Raw genomic sequence first — 14,747 nt, 5'->3', positions numbered from 1 at the left:
ATATTCTGGAAGAGGGTAAATTGCACTCTAAGTTATTCTCAGGCATCTAAGATAAAGATACTCTTGAGCTGAACTAAACGCTCGGTGACTATATGGTCCAGAAAGCTTCAACCAACCTATGCTGTTTTCTTGATAGTTACTGAGAGTTTAGCTCAGCTTGAGAGGATCTTTATCTTAGATGCCTGAGGACAACGTAGAGTGCAATCCTGTATTTACATACCTAACGATAAAGCCCTCTGAATTCAGTGGGATTAGTCAGCTATAGGACATATATGGTATTGTGCTAAATTCAGATAATGTATAGATCCACCTAATTAATGCAGAATAGGTATGGAATATCAAAATGTAATTTTATGGAGGGAAATTCTGATTAGAGGATGGGAGAACCTGTTTAATCATCATAAAACTAACTTTACATGAATCAAATTGAAAATCTCTGGTTCAGAAAAAGTTTAATGAACTACCATGAACTTTATTTTTACAGTTAAATGGTGTATCACAAGTCAATGGACAATGATAATATCAGTACTACTGAGTTTAGATGATAACATAAATATCCCACTGGTCCCAGAAAGCTTCAACCAACATTCTGTTCCCACATTGGCAACCAGCTGCCTATGTTGTAGTAGGAAGAAATTTTTTCACAAAAGCTTCCAGGGGAGACCTATTCTGTTGGGCTTCTAGGTTTGGAAACTCTGGAGAGAGTTGCAAGCCTCAAATCTTGGTTCCATGAAGTAGAGATGGTAAGAGCTTTGCTTTCAGTGAACAAAGTGTCACTACACCAGAAAGCCATCCCTTTGAAATCAGTTTTCTCAAATGCTGGTACTTATGTCACCTGGCTTTAGCCTCAATTGTTGGTTATGGGATATCCAGGCCTCATTATAGGAAAACTGAATGCTAAGATAATAGTAGACAGTAATTTGTTCTACTGTGATATACTCCAGACACAATTTACACTGGAGTTGTGTTGCCCCAAAACCATTACCACTGAGTTATCATATGTGATTACAAAGTTATTCTTCTGACAATAATGTTCTAGGGAGGATAAATGTCTTTGTAATCCAGCAAGGTTTGTGAAATTATGATCATGTCATCAACATATAACTACAGAAAGAGCTACATCTTTAGGAGAAAAAAAAGAATTGAAAAGGAGCAAGGATTCATGTCTAATAAATAATCTATTCCCATAAGAGAAACTAAAAGCCATGGGTTGGTATCGGCAAAACCACTAAAGAGAACCATATTCTGCTGTAGTTGAGTTTTATTAAAAATGTCAGTGAATTAAATTTTCTCCTGTGATTATGGAATTATAGAATCTAAGGAAAGTGATCTTGTGTTCAATGGGCCATGACAAAATGTTGCCATATCTTTTGTGTCAATAGTATATGCTAACAGCCAGCTTCGTGTAGTGGTAAAAAAAACTTAACTAAAATAATAATGGTCTGGTGTTCTACAAATGCTTTGAAATACCACATGCATAGGCACCATTCAGCATAGCCCATGGTTAGGATTAGGAAATGCAAACATCCTTCAACAAAATCTCCCATTGTGAAAATTCAACAGTTGGGAATCAAAAGGGAAAGCTGAGCAGATGGCTTCATTACCTTTGATTGGTTGAAAAGGTCGTCCTTTGGTCCTTTTTCATATCGTTTAATTCAAATTGGAGGTGCAATGGGTGGGTCAAATCAGATGACATGGGAACATGAGAGAGAGATACATATCTTAGGCAGTATGTATCTTTGTTGCTTAATCTTGATGCAGATCCATGGCTACTTATTCCTTTGATCCACTGTTGAAGTGAGTTCAATTATTTTTCAACACACATTCAGATTGAAGCTCTTTTTCAATCAGTGTCTGCTCATTCCCATTCCCTTTAGAGTTTTGCAGCTGATCAATTGCCTGTTTCTCATTAAGGCAACAGATAGCAGAAGATATTTCAGGTCTCATGGTGCTTTGATTCTGAAGGAAGCTCATGTTTATCAGTGTTAAGCAATGACTGAAATGCTTCATACAGATTGAAGATGAGGACTTTCATAATAATGGCATGTTTATGCCAAGGAATACTCAGCTTGGAAGAACTGAAAACTTCACAAAGTCTTAACACTAGACATACAGTGGACCCTGAGTGCTTTCTGAATATTGTAAGTTAATTCATTTTGACTATTGTTATTTTGATAGGTGGAGCCATGAACATAAAGGAGATGAAAAGGAGGCATCATTGCCCAGTCCAGACTCTTTCAGACACTCTCTCTTCCATAACTTTCAAAGAATTGTTCATTGTAGTACTCCAGTCTGATGTAGAAATATTTATTTAATGTCAATGGTCAATATAAAAAGGTCAGATCACATAATAAGGGGAGAAATATAAAGTCAAGAGGAACATCATGCAGTGCTTCAAGTATATGCAATCTGAAGTTCATTGCACAATCTTTACCCCTTGATGTTTATAACCGGGTGGAATCAGCATGGTACGGAGGATCTGGCTGTCTTCCACCCTGTAAGTCCAATCGAAGCTGGCGTGAATTTAGGATGCAGATGGAGATTAGCAACCTTCCTTCTCTTCATCCCCCCTTAGATGTGTTTTGCTCATTTATAGTAAGCCTAAAAATGATCCTAAGGCCTTATGAAAATGATAGCTTTGGAAGAGAGATTTTAAGAAAGCTTTTATCATGAAAATGGTCTGAGAAGCAGTTCCAGATGTTTCAATATGCAAGGGAGAAAGAAGGGAATCTTTCTATGGCATAGGAGAAATTTGGATGGTAGAAAGTATGGAGGGTATGTAATGGTACTTTGCCATGCTCAAGATCTAATTAAAAATGCAATCTAGGTTTAGCATAGTCTTGGCACTAGAGATACCAGTGTAATATTCTATGTACAGTGAGCAGGGTATGTAATAATAGACACAGCTTCTCCAGAAAGCTTCACTACATACCATGGCTTTTGCAGAAACCTGCAGGAGTTAGTGATGATGTCTAAATGTACTTCTTTCTGTTTCTGGGAAAAAAATTAATTTGGTAACTTCCAGCACCACCGTAATCCAGATCTGAAGTTTTAGATCCTCATGAAGGGCCCTAGAAATTGAATTGCTGGCCAGTCATATCATAGGCAAACCATGTTACTTCTATTTCATATTTTAAATGTTTAAAAACTTATTTCTGATAGCCCTTTCTTTAAGCATGTAGTAAGAGCTTTGCAAATGTTAAAGAATTGTTCCATCTGCACCAATCTACACAGAAACCAAAAAAGCAAATCGGAAAATTGTCTACAGGGTAAATGCAGGACCCTGCTCTCTACATACATTAGATGCCAAAACATACATATCCATTAAATGGTTATGGACTGGCAAAATAAAAAATAAAATAAAGGTTGTTATGATACATACTGTATATTGCTTTTTGTAGTAGACAGATTTTCCATACAAAATATATTGAAGACATTTAGGATTCTCAATTCTCCCAATTAAAAAAAAAGCTAGTATTATTATTTTTGTCCAAGTCAGATCAAATCAAACTACTTCAAAAGAATATCAGTGTCCTTAAAACACTAGCTTTTCATTCGACTGGCTTTGGGAATAGATCCTCAACAAATAAATCTGATCTTGCTTAGGTTGCACCACCTTTTGAAGGTCTATATTTTGGCAGCTAACCTGATGTTGGAGGCCATGAAAGTGGAATATTCCTGAGCTTTCTTCAGTATTCATCTTCTTGTTTGCCAACTTATGTTCAGAAAACATAACTCCAAACGAGTCTTCTCTGTTTTTTTCTCCTACAGAGTGGGATTATCAATTTTCATAACTATCCCAGTGAGGAATATCATGTTGAGACAAAAGATGGATATATACTTACCATCTACAGAATACCACATGGAAGATATGATGATGCAAATAAAGGTAAGACCATCGGCAAGTCAGATGACATCCGGTGGCAGTCTGGTTTAAAAAAGGGCAGACAGGGGCTACCTTTGCCCTCCACACCTGCTAAAGCACCTTTTTCCCTTCAGATCTGAAGTGCTGTATCATTCTAGTCCTATCCAGCCTAGATGACCTTGTGCAACATTCTGTATAGAACGTGGCTGAGAATACTTTTCAATAATCCAAGTGGAATTATATATCTCTTCAGATTGAAACGTGATAATTTAAGAATCAACAGTGACGTTTTTATTGGGTGTTACAAGGAACTGTATTGTAACCTCCTCCTTCTTTCAATGTCCTAGAAAAGGGGTTAGTCCAAAGGTCTTGAAGGACCTAGAAGCTAAGAGATGATTGATTGATTGATTGATTGATTGATTGATTGATTGATTGAGACTTTGAGAATCTTACATTCCTTTCTTCAATAAAAAAACAAAAAACAAGAATGGTATAATAAAAAAGCAAATTACTGTGAAATAATCAGAACAGAAATTGTACGAAAGAAGCTAAGACCACCAAGAACAAAAACCCTAAATACAAACCAGAATGAGAATTTTAACTTATACTAGAACTGTACTAGACTTTGATAATTAAATCCTTATTAATTGTATAGGTGCTGCTTCTAAGTAAATTAATATCTCTCTAATTTGAATCCTAATTGCTGAAGTCTTTTTTACCCTTGATTTTATCTGAAATCCTATATCATTTACAATGGAAAAAAGGCTACACTGAATACAGGAAAAGAGTCTCCTAAGAACACATGTGTAGAATTATACTGTTAAAAGAATGTTTTAGGATCCAGTGGAGACTTCTCATGAAATGTTTCAAAATAAACAGCAAGATTTTCTTTTTTTACTTTTAAAGAAGAATCCCCTTTAAGAAGCATTGGGAAAAAATCTTAGCTATTAGACCTGCTTAGTAGTCCAATACAAAATATAAATAGGTTGAGTCTCAAAAGATTAAGGGAAATATATCCTCAATTTGAGGGTATCCCGAGAAATCTTGAGGTATTGTAGATCATGATATTTTTTAAAAGAAAATTGATAACCCAAAAGGATAAGCAGTCTAGGCCATCTTTTAAAAAAAGTTCTACAATTTCTGTATATAATGGTCTAGAGTTGGAGAATGTATCATGCTGCTGTTGAGAATATATCATAATGTTGTTGGGGGCAATGGAATAGACTTGGACATGTTTAGAGTAGATCCATTGAATCAATAAAACTTCAGTTCCTGAGTTCTATGGATTTAATCTCATATGATCATGTTTTCATTCTACCCAGCTTGACATATTTGTAATAAGATTTTATTGGCATTATGCCATAAATTTTGTTTCTTTGCAAAATAGATTTGTAACTAATACTTCAATTTATTGTCAAAGGCTTTCACGGCCGGCATACGATGGCTGGTGTGGGTCTTCCGGCTGTGTGGCCGTGGTCTTGAAGCTTTTTTTCCCTAACATTTCGCCAGCACCTGTGACCAGCATCTTCAGAGTGCAGGAGCACAGACAGGAACAGTTCTCTCTGTGCCCAGGGTGATGTGACCCTTTTGTGGGTATTTATAGAGATTTGAGGGGGGGGGAAGGGGGGGAGGATTGGGGTGTGTGTGCGTGGGGTGGGGTTACTGAGTGGCTGCTTGTTTTGGTGTCAGAATCTGTGTGTATCTTCCTGGGGATTAGGCAGGTTTTTTCTTCTATTGAATTGTTAACGAGGGGCTGCTGGGGGTGATTAGCAAGTTCATTGTATGAACTGTTCACATGTCCTGGTGGTTGAGCTGAGTTCGTTGACCTTTTGCAGGCTGTATTTTTCAGGATTGAAACTGTGCTGGTGTTTGTGAATCTCAATGGCTTCCCGGTATAGCCTGGTATAGTGGCTGTTGGTGTTGTCCAGTATCTCTGCCCAGATACTGCTATACCGGGAAGCCACTGAGATTCACAAACACCAGCATAGCTTCAATAAAAAAGAGGAGAGTCTAAAAATCAACAAAACCTGGCTACCAATCCTAAAAAATACAGCCTGCAAAAGGTCAGTGAACTCAGCTCAACCACCAGGACATGTGAACAGTCCACACAATGAACTTGCTAATCACCCCCAGCAGCCCCTCGTTAACAATTCAGTAGAAGAAAAAACCCTGACTAATCCCCAGGAAAATACACACAGATGCTGACACCAAAACAAGCAGCCACTCAGTAACCCCACCCCACCCACACACACCCCAATCCTCCCCCCCTTCCCCCCCCTCAAATCTCTATAAATACCCACAACAGGGTCACATCACCCTGGGCACATAGAGAACTGCTCCTGTCTGTGTTCCTGCACTCTGAAGATGCTGGTCACAGGTGCTGGCGAAACGTTAGGGAAAAAAAGCTTCAAGACCACGGCCACACAGCCCGGAAGACCCACACCAGCCATAACGCTTCAACTGTTTTGCAGTCTCCAGCGATCTGGCTCATTGACAAAGCATCTCTTCTTATTTTACAGTGGCACGGCCTGTTGTTTTTTTCCAACATGGTGCCCTTGGAGATGGTTCCCACTGGATCTCTAACCTGCCCAACAACAGTTTGGGTTTCATTTTAGCAGATAATGGTTATGATGTTTGGCTTGGAAATAGCAGAGGAAACACCTGGTCTTCAAATCATAAGACACTGAAGCCATGGCAGCAAGAATTCTGGAGATTTAGGTAAGAAAACCTAAGAGGGATAGCCGATACGTAATTATGAGCTTAGGTAAGATAGAATCAGGAGCCAGTTTGGTGTAGTGGTTAAGGCATCAGGCTAGAAACCGTGAGACTATGAGTTCTAGTCCTGCCTTAGGCATGAAGCCAGCTGGGTGAACTTGGCCATTAACCCTTAATCACATGCGATGGCCCAAAACATCACAGGCAGTGGCAAACCACTTCGGAAGTCTTGCCAAGAAAACTGCAGGAACCGGTCCAGGCAGTCGCCAGGAGTCAACACTGACTTGAAGGCACCAAAAAAGAAAAAAAGGTAGAACTAGGGGTGAAAGCTGATCTCTGGGGTTTCATTCTTCTAAGCTCTTCCCAATTCCTCCCTCAAAACAACATATAAACCCCCTTATCATGCAGAGAGTGGTTGCTGACCATTCGCTTGCAGAGAAGGCTAAGAAGAGGTTCAGAAGAGGACGTGTAGAGAAAGGTCTTTTGATACTGCAGTATGTAGTGGTGAGGGGCCTGAATAATGTTAATGTATTTGCTGAATTATACAATTCATCTGTGCATGTTTGTGCACATTCAAATCATTTACAATTTTTCAATATTTTACATTCTTTGTGGAGCATTATCTGTGGCAGATACTATGATGGAAGTCATTTCCAATGGGACCAACGCTGATGACTTTCCATTGGGCAGGAAGAACAGTTTTCTGTTGTTTAGTTTTTTCTGGCTTTAAAAGGAACTCTTAAACATCGCAGTTTACTTGCTAAGCCTGCTGTAGCTGCAAGGTCGCCCATGTGTGTTCACCAAGTCTTGGGTAGGTTTTTCAACCTTGCCAGCAAGCACTTTAATTATATTAAATCTAGCAACATTCAGTGAACTGGGTGGTTCCAAGATTAGTCTACATTAGCTGCTGCGCAGAGGGTATCAACCTGGTAGGACTAGTTCAACAAGGTCCGTAAACTTGTATCATATTTAATTTCTCCTAAGATTTGCCAACAAGCTTACCTCAGTTACCCTCTTCTAAGAGCCTGATGGAAGCATTCTCACACTTACACCAATGTCTTTATGTTTTTCACTCTGCCGTCCTTTCCATGTGATGAACCGAGCTAATTTCTCAGGGAGATGGCCTAGGTTGACATTTATAAAGCAACGTGCTTGTTTTGTTTCTTCCTAGTTTTCATGAGATGGGATACTATGATATTCCAGCAGTTTTATACTTTATCTTGAACAAGACCAAACAGCAGCAGCTATATTATGTGGCCCATTCAGAAGGCACGAGCATTGGTAAGTTTCATGAGCAAAACCATGAGCAGCGATGAATGAGGGAAACTATTAACTACAGTCCACACATTGCAATTGTGCAACGTGCGGTGTACACGCTCAGATGGCATCTCTCCTGGCAAATACTTTAGGCAGCTGTGGAAGAGCAGGCTGCTTGGCAAAACTCAGGCACCTGTGATGCCTTCTTTCCTCCCATTTAAGCCTGTCCCCCAGCATCAGCACGGCAGAGTTGCCTATAGAGCTACCACCTTGATACAGGTGTGGGAGGAGATGGGTGTTTTGGAGCCGGGCAGCCACCAGCAAACAGAGTACAGCAGCCAGACGAAGGAAGGTGTTTTTCCTTCAGAAGGAGCGGATGGTCCAAAAGAGGGGAAAAGCAGTATAGCAGCACAGCCAGACAAAGGACAACCCAGCTGTTTGATTGCAAAGCAAAGATGCATTTTCTTCCATGCATTGTGTATGGAATATGCAGTTACTGACACACAACCCTGCAGAAACACAGGAGGGAGGAGGAAAATAAGCTCTTTAGAGTAAAGCTTGGCTCTCCTGTACAGTTGAATAGGCCCCGTTTAGTTGCAAAATCTTTTATTTCTTCAGGTTTCATCTCATTCTCTTCTTGGCCAGAACTGGCTGAAAGAATCAAGGTCTTTTTTGGATTGGGGCCTGTAACCACAATAACATACGCTACACCTCCTCCATTGACAATTAACACCTCTCCTCCAATACTTCATGTAAGTCCCTTGAGGCTCTGTTAATGCATAATCCAGTCATGTGCATTATCCCAAAGAAAGTAACGGGAGAGTAATGAAACCTGGGCATAGCTTGAAGGGGCGGGCAATGATCCTATCCTCTTTCGATATTTACTTCCAAGACATTTATCTCTTTGATATTTATGTCTGAGACCTCTGTTGATGTTAACTCTACCCTCTCTGGGGATATTTATCTCTAAGCACAAATATTTATCTCTAAGCACAAATGGCACCTCCCTCCCAAAATTTCAGGATTGACCAAAGGAGTTTTTTTTTTAAGGAAAAAAGATCATTAAGAGTCATTATACAGTATGTGAAGATTATCATGTTGCCTGTGTTTCATTAATCTAGTTTAAATTTCAATAGCCCAAAGTAAATCAATTCTTATTTTTTCTTGTCCACCTTTTGGAATTTCAACCCACATACACCATGCAAAGATCCAGTTTAACTATCCCTCATCTAAGGAGTTTCTTCTTACATTTATGGTAAAGAAACACCATAGGCGTTTACAGCAGAGGTGGGATTGGGATGATATGTGATTTGGCTTAGTTGCAATCAGTTGCAATTAATTAATGAATACATTAATTAATATATTTCAGCTGTTATATGGCTACAGACGAATTTTCCAGTATCCTACTATTCTGAGAAAGCCAATGGTTCAGTTATGTAATTTTCAACCTGAATTCTGTGAACGTGTTATGTCTTTTATAGCTGGTTATAACACTCCCAATTTCAACATGGTATGTATAAAGAACAGCTGGGTCAGACGTGGGTTTACATTAAGTATGCTTGCAATGCTGGTTGAAAAATAACACTTTTTCTTGGATTAAGGCAAACTATGGCCCACAAGCCAAATCTGGCCTGCCATCTGTTTTTATACGGCCTGCCAGTTAAGAATGGATGGGTGAATGTGCAGCAGATCGCCAGGGCCAGCCTCAGCTGAGCTTCTGGGGTGAGGAGTGGGGCCAAGGGATGGGGCTTGGGAATCCTGAGCAGCAGTGGCCAATCAGTGGAGTCCTTGCTGGGCCAGCATCGTCCAAGGCCTGATGCGCTCCTTAGCCTGCAGACCTGCCAGCCGCTCCCACAGAGACAGGGGGGAGGGGAAGGAATGGCCCTTTACAGAAAAGCTTTGCCAACCCCTCGATTAAGGCCTCTCTCAAATTTTAAGTAAGATCAACTTGAGCTTTTGTTATACACGTGGCTCCCAGGTTCGCCTTATGGTCACTCACTCACACTTACAGCCTGTTGAGGCACGCGGATCTTTTCAGCCCCCCTTGCTTTCTACCTGGGTTTTCCAGATAGGTGCGGCTGGAGCAGACAGACACACAGCCTGGTCAACAGCGGGGAAATAATTAGGGATACACACAAATCACTTCCAACTGAACACTGAGGCACAAGAGGTTCTTTGTAATACACGGAGACCCAGTGAATTTAAAGTAACAGCAAAACTTTACTGGTTGCAAGGTACATTTGCTCTTCCTCATACACACCCACGCACTTACCCACGTCCTTCCCAACTAGGTTGCCAGGCACTAGCTAGAGGGAGGGAAGCTGCCAAGTCTGGATCCAAAGGGGACTCAGATGAGTAAGACAACTCAGAGTGGGCGGGTTTTGGGACCCCTTTTATCCCCAAAAGTACAAGTTGATGGGATTGGGGTGAGGGCTTCCATGTGCTCAGGCCCAACTTCCTCTTTCTGGTTCAGGTCCTTTGTTTTTTCCTTAATGACTTGCTTCCTTCTTATCAACCTCCCTGAAGGGATCTCATAGACAAGATGCCTGGCTTTTGTCCTCTCTGCTTACATACCTGCTTCATCTTGAGGTTATGGCAGCTTCAGCCTAGTCTCACACTTTACTATTAACCTTTGCATTTCAAGATTTCCTGGAAGAAAGAACTTGGTTTGTGCAAAAGCTTTAGAATAGAAGGCACAATTGCACTTATTACATCGCAACTGAGCGCTGTCCAATTCATTTTCACCAAATATCATTCCAAGAGGACTGAAGAGTCAAACATCATTGTTCTTCCAAAAAGTAATGGCTTGTATCTAAAAATCAGCAAGCAGGAAGAAGAAGAGTTTGAAAACTAAAACTGCAAACACGTAGGCTGCATCCTGAGCTGCCCCTGTGTCTGTCTGGCTAGTTTTAGGATAACTAAGGGGCTATAGACGTCAGCAACTATCTATTCATGTATGTGCGCTCAGCTCCAACATAAGAGGTTACACTATATAACAAATGAATATATTAATTCCAACTGAATTATGAAAATTACATCTGGCAGGCACTGCACGTTACCATAGAATACGCTGGATTGGGGGTATCTATCAGTTGTATTAGGTCTATTCAGGAACATGATAGACCCACCAATTTGCAATATGTGATGGGCTGCGAAGGAGACCTTGGAAGACGGGGCAAGAGATGCCACCTGGGGAGCGATCAGGTAAAAGAGAAAGGAGTCCGCAGCAGAGTAATGGCCAGAAAAAGAAACTTAGGAAGGACCCACCCTAACTACTCAGGGGATAAATAGGGAGGGTGGGAGACTTGCAAGATTCTGTTAATGTAGTCGTCCAATAAAGTAGAAGTAGCTCATCTAATCACGCTTCCTGTCCAGTCCACGTAGGAGGGCTCATACAATAAGTCCTTTCTGAAATCTTGCTATACAGCAGATGCAATTCATCAGGGAATTATGATGAATAATTGTCTTATTTCAGAGCCGCATGGACGTGTATGCAGCACATTCCCCTGCTGGAACAACTGTAAAAAATCTTGTTCATTGGTCTCAGGTATGTTATTGTTTTTTTAAAAGATTATTATATTTGGTCATTATGGATTGGATCCAGATTTAACCATACTTCGAAGAGATCTGTTAGTCAGTGATTTACTGGATATGGGCTTCTTCTAATTATGACTCACTCTAGATCCAGAGGAGCTATGTGTGAATTTATTAAATATTTCTACCACTAGTGGCTGATAATCATAACTAAAATAGAACCTAATGAAATATATGCATGTACACACACACACACACACACACACACACCATTATACAAGCAGTACTATATACAAATAGAACCAGTTAGACTTACTTAAAAAACCCACCAAACAAATATATTTACTGTATGTATATAACTTATAAATTGCCTTATTATATTAAAATTATACCCAAGGTGAACCATTCATGATCATCAAGTGACAGAAAGAGAAAACAAATTGAATGTCTGAAACTATACGATCCACAGAAGCATTTAAGATTGTAGGTTTTAAAAAATCTGATAAAACAGTTAGAAATATTACTGACTCATTTAAAGCAAAAAATCTGGCTAAGAACAAGGGCACTGGATCAAAGTGTAAGGTTTACCCCGCTCGTCTCAGAGAAACTCTTGTGACACGTGTGTTCAGCAAAGAAGTTTACTCAAGCGTAACGTGGTAAGTACAGACAAAGCCAGGATTGGCTTGGCACATCTTACGGCACAATTTATAGTTTCCCCATTCCCGCGCTTAGCCCCTGTTGCTTGGTTACAGATTACCCGCAGTAATCCCCCCCCTCACTCAAATGGCAGATTCAGTCCAGTTCTTTTGTGTTCTTGATTGGTTTTTATCGATGGCGTGGTGTTGTCTTCGTTGGGTCTTTCTGTTGCACGCAAAGCCCGGAGTTCTCAATCACGCACTGATTACTTTGCCTCCGAGCTGCTGCGCTCCCCTTTCTCTGCAGCGCCCAGGGCAAATTGCCGTTGAGACAAAATATCCGCTTGGGGTTTAGTTAAGCGGCGCCAGCTGTCCCATTAAGCAGTTCGTGATTTCTCACTTCCCCTTTTCCTCTGCTAGCGCTCGGGCGGTGAAACTGACTAAGCGTGGCTGGGCAAGTCCCTAGCCATGCCGCACCGGCTGAATCTGACACAGAGAAGGCAATCTTAGACATTGGAGATACCTAAGCCAGGGTTACACAAAACTGCATCTAAAGTTTTGGATAATAATCTGCAGCTTCTAATATCTAGAACTACATTTAGCTCATGCAGTGTATGGTTTTAGCGTATAGCTTTTCTGCCTATCCTGCGATCTTTGTTGGTTATACTGAAATACAGCACTTTCTACAAAAAGCGTATCTAAAGGTTTTTTTAAAAGAAAACTTTCTAAATTTTTTAATGGAAACTTATAAAAAACTAAATCTAATATTTCTGTTGAACGAATTGTAGCAATAAATTGGAAAGACTGAGATAATCACGCGATCTATGTTACAGGCCTGTTACAATTGCTGAAAGAGGTACTGTCACTACTTCAATTACACTGTGGTTTATCTCTGGGCTAAGCTCTTGAATACTTTAGTTACATTTGAATAAATTGTCCTTGGGGGCGTGGGTGAGGTTGAAGCATGAGTAATGTTGCTTTGATACATCTTTGTTTGTTTGTTTGATTGATTGATTGATTGATTGATTGATATAGCCGCCCATCTCACATATGTGTCTCTAGGGGGCTTACAGTAAAATAAATAAAATATAAAGAATAAAACACATAGCATCTGGGCATCATCCAAATAATTATCAACACAGCCAGGAGATGGGCTGTGTCTCACACCCAGGGCCACAGGCTGGAACACCAAACCAAGTTTTCAAAGTCTCACGGAAGGTCAGCAGGATGGGCCAATCTTACCTCTGGGGGGATGATGTTCCAAAGGGTGGGCGCCAAGGCAGAAAAGCTTCTCCTTCTCAGCCTCCTCCAGCCAACGCTTCTTGGCTGATGGTACCTGGAGCATGCCCCTCCTGCTGGAGCAGGTAGGACAGGTAGAGACAACTGGGGAGAGATGGTCCCATAAGTATCCTGTCCTGAGCTATGGAGAGATTTAAAGGTGACAACCAGTATGTTCAATTGACCCTGGAAGCACACCGGAAGCCAATGCAGCTTGCAGAGCAGTGGTGTCACATTGATATCAATATGACTAGTAATACTTTTGCTCAGTTCTGTAATGACACACTATTAATTATAGGTCTATCATAAAAACCGGTTTCAAGCATATGACTATGGCACCAAGGAAAAGAATATGGAGAAGTACAACCAGGTATGAGAATAAAACAGTTTTCCTGTAAAATACTTACACTATTCCCCATTTGTAACTTAGAGATCAGAATGGTTTCCCTGACAGATGTGTAGAGATATTGGATTTTTCTGTATTCTTGTTCCAAATTTTGCAGGCTGAGGTGGAGCAGAGTACGAAAAGCTTAATTAAAGTGATAGTAAATGTAGAGACATCTTTCTTGCCCTCCCTGCTCTGAAGACAGTTGACACCTGACCCTACGTCTGACTGCCTTTCCCTCCCAGCCAAGCCATTTACATCAGCAACTGCTTCCAGTGACTAATTTAAGCCATATGTTCTCTTCTGGGCCAGTGGCAGAATGTCCTACCCTTTCTGGGGATCTGAGTTGATCAGCTATATGTTGGAGGCAAACATCCATGGGAATCATCAGAAATTCCTTGGCCGAGTTAAAACCACCACAAATCTCTGGTTTAGTGTTTGCACTGAATAGGAAGTCCTATTACTTTACTTGCTCACTGAGTTTTCTAAAGTGGTAACTTGAAATGTTTTATATATTGTTCTATGTCTCCCTCAGCACTTTTGGGCTGATTATTCAGTTTTGCTGCTTTTCTTCCCAGGTGACTCCTCCTATATACAAGATAGAAGATATAAAAATACCCATTGCTCTCTGGACTGGTGGGGAAGACTTATTTGTGAACTCAAGAGATTTCAAGGCATTAAAACTACAAATTAGTAACCTCATTTATCATCAACATATTCCTGAATGGCAACATCTAGACTACATTTGGGGACTCGATGCAACTGAACGCATGTACATGGATATCATTAAGATAATGAAAAGATATCAATAATTCCTTCTCACACAGAAAGCATGCTGTGTGATGACAATTTGAGAACACACCCTGAGGCTGCTTTGACGTCTTAATGCAGCTGAGCTGATGAATTACATGATGAAGAAACATTTGCAATCTCACTTTGTGTTATTTCTTTGGTGGAGGTTATTGGGATTCTGAAGAAATGTGCTTTTGCTTTGGGATTAAAAAAATTAATCCATCCCCTGTTATGTTTTTGCTTTACATTTGACAATAGTCCTGCCTGCAACTTTGCTGGCATTTAA

General features: G+C 40.4%; 1 protein-coding gene across 1 annotated transcript; it reads left to right on the top strand.

Moving 5' to 3' along the window:
- The first annotated feature begins 2,021 nt into the window (after positions 1-2,021).
- LOC103064421 (lysosomal acid lipase/cholesteryl ester hydrolase-like) lies at positions 2,022-14,481 on the top strand. The gene is made up of 9 exons (XM_088128951.1): positions 2,022-2,141; positions 3,772-3,889; positions 6,385-6,583; positions 7,752-7,861; positions 8,456-8,589; positions 9,207-9,347; positions 11,313-11,384; positions 13,583-13,654; positions 14,248-14,481. The coding sequence occupies exons 1-9, from the start codon at positions 2,022-2,024 to the stop codon at positions 14,479-14,481; spliced, it is 1,200 nt and encodes a 399-aa protein (XP_087985077.1).
- The last annotated feature ends 266 nt before the right edge of the window (positions 14,482-14,747 follow it).

This window comes from Python bivittatus, unplaced genomic scaffold, assembly GCF_059951505.1.
Source record: "Python bivittatus isolate LINGU-HERP-01145 unplaced genomic scaffold, Pbiv_v1 ctg000780_np1212, whole genome shotgun sequence".
NCBI lineage: Eukaryota > Metazoa > Chordata > Lepidosauria > Squamata > Pythonidae > Python > Python bivittatus.
This window is presented reverse-complemented; position numbering and strand designations above follow the sequence as displayed.

Coding starts and splice junctions, on each gene's coding strand:
- LOC103064421 (XM_088128951.1), top strand. CDS start 2,022: ATGAGGACTTTCATAATAATGGCATGTTTATGCCAAGGAATACTCAGC. Junction 3,890..6,384: donor ATATGATGATGCAAATAAAG/GTAAGACCATCG, acceptor CTTATTTTACAG/TGGCACGGCCTGTTGTTTTT. Junction 9,348..11,312: donor ACACTCCCAATTTCAACATG/GTATGTATAAAG, acceptor GTCTTATTTCAG/AGCCGCATGGACGTGTATGC.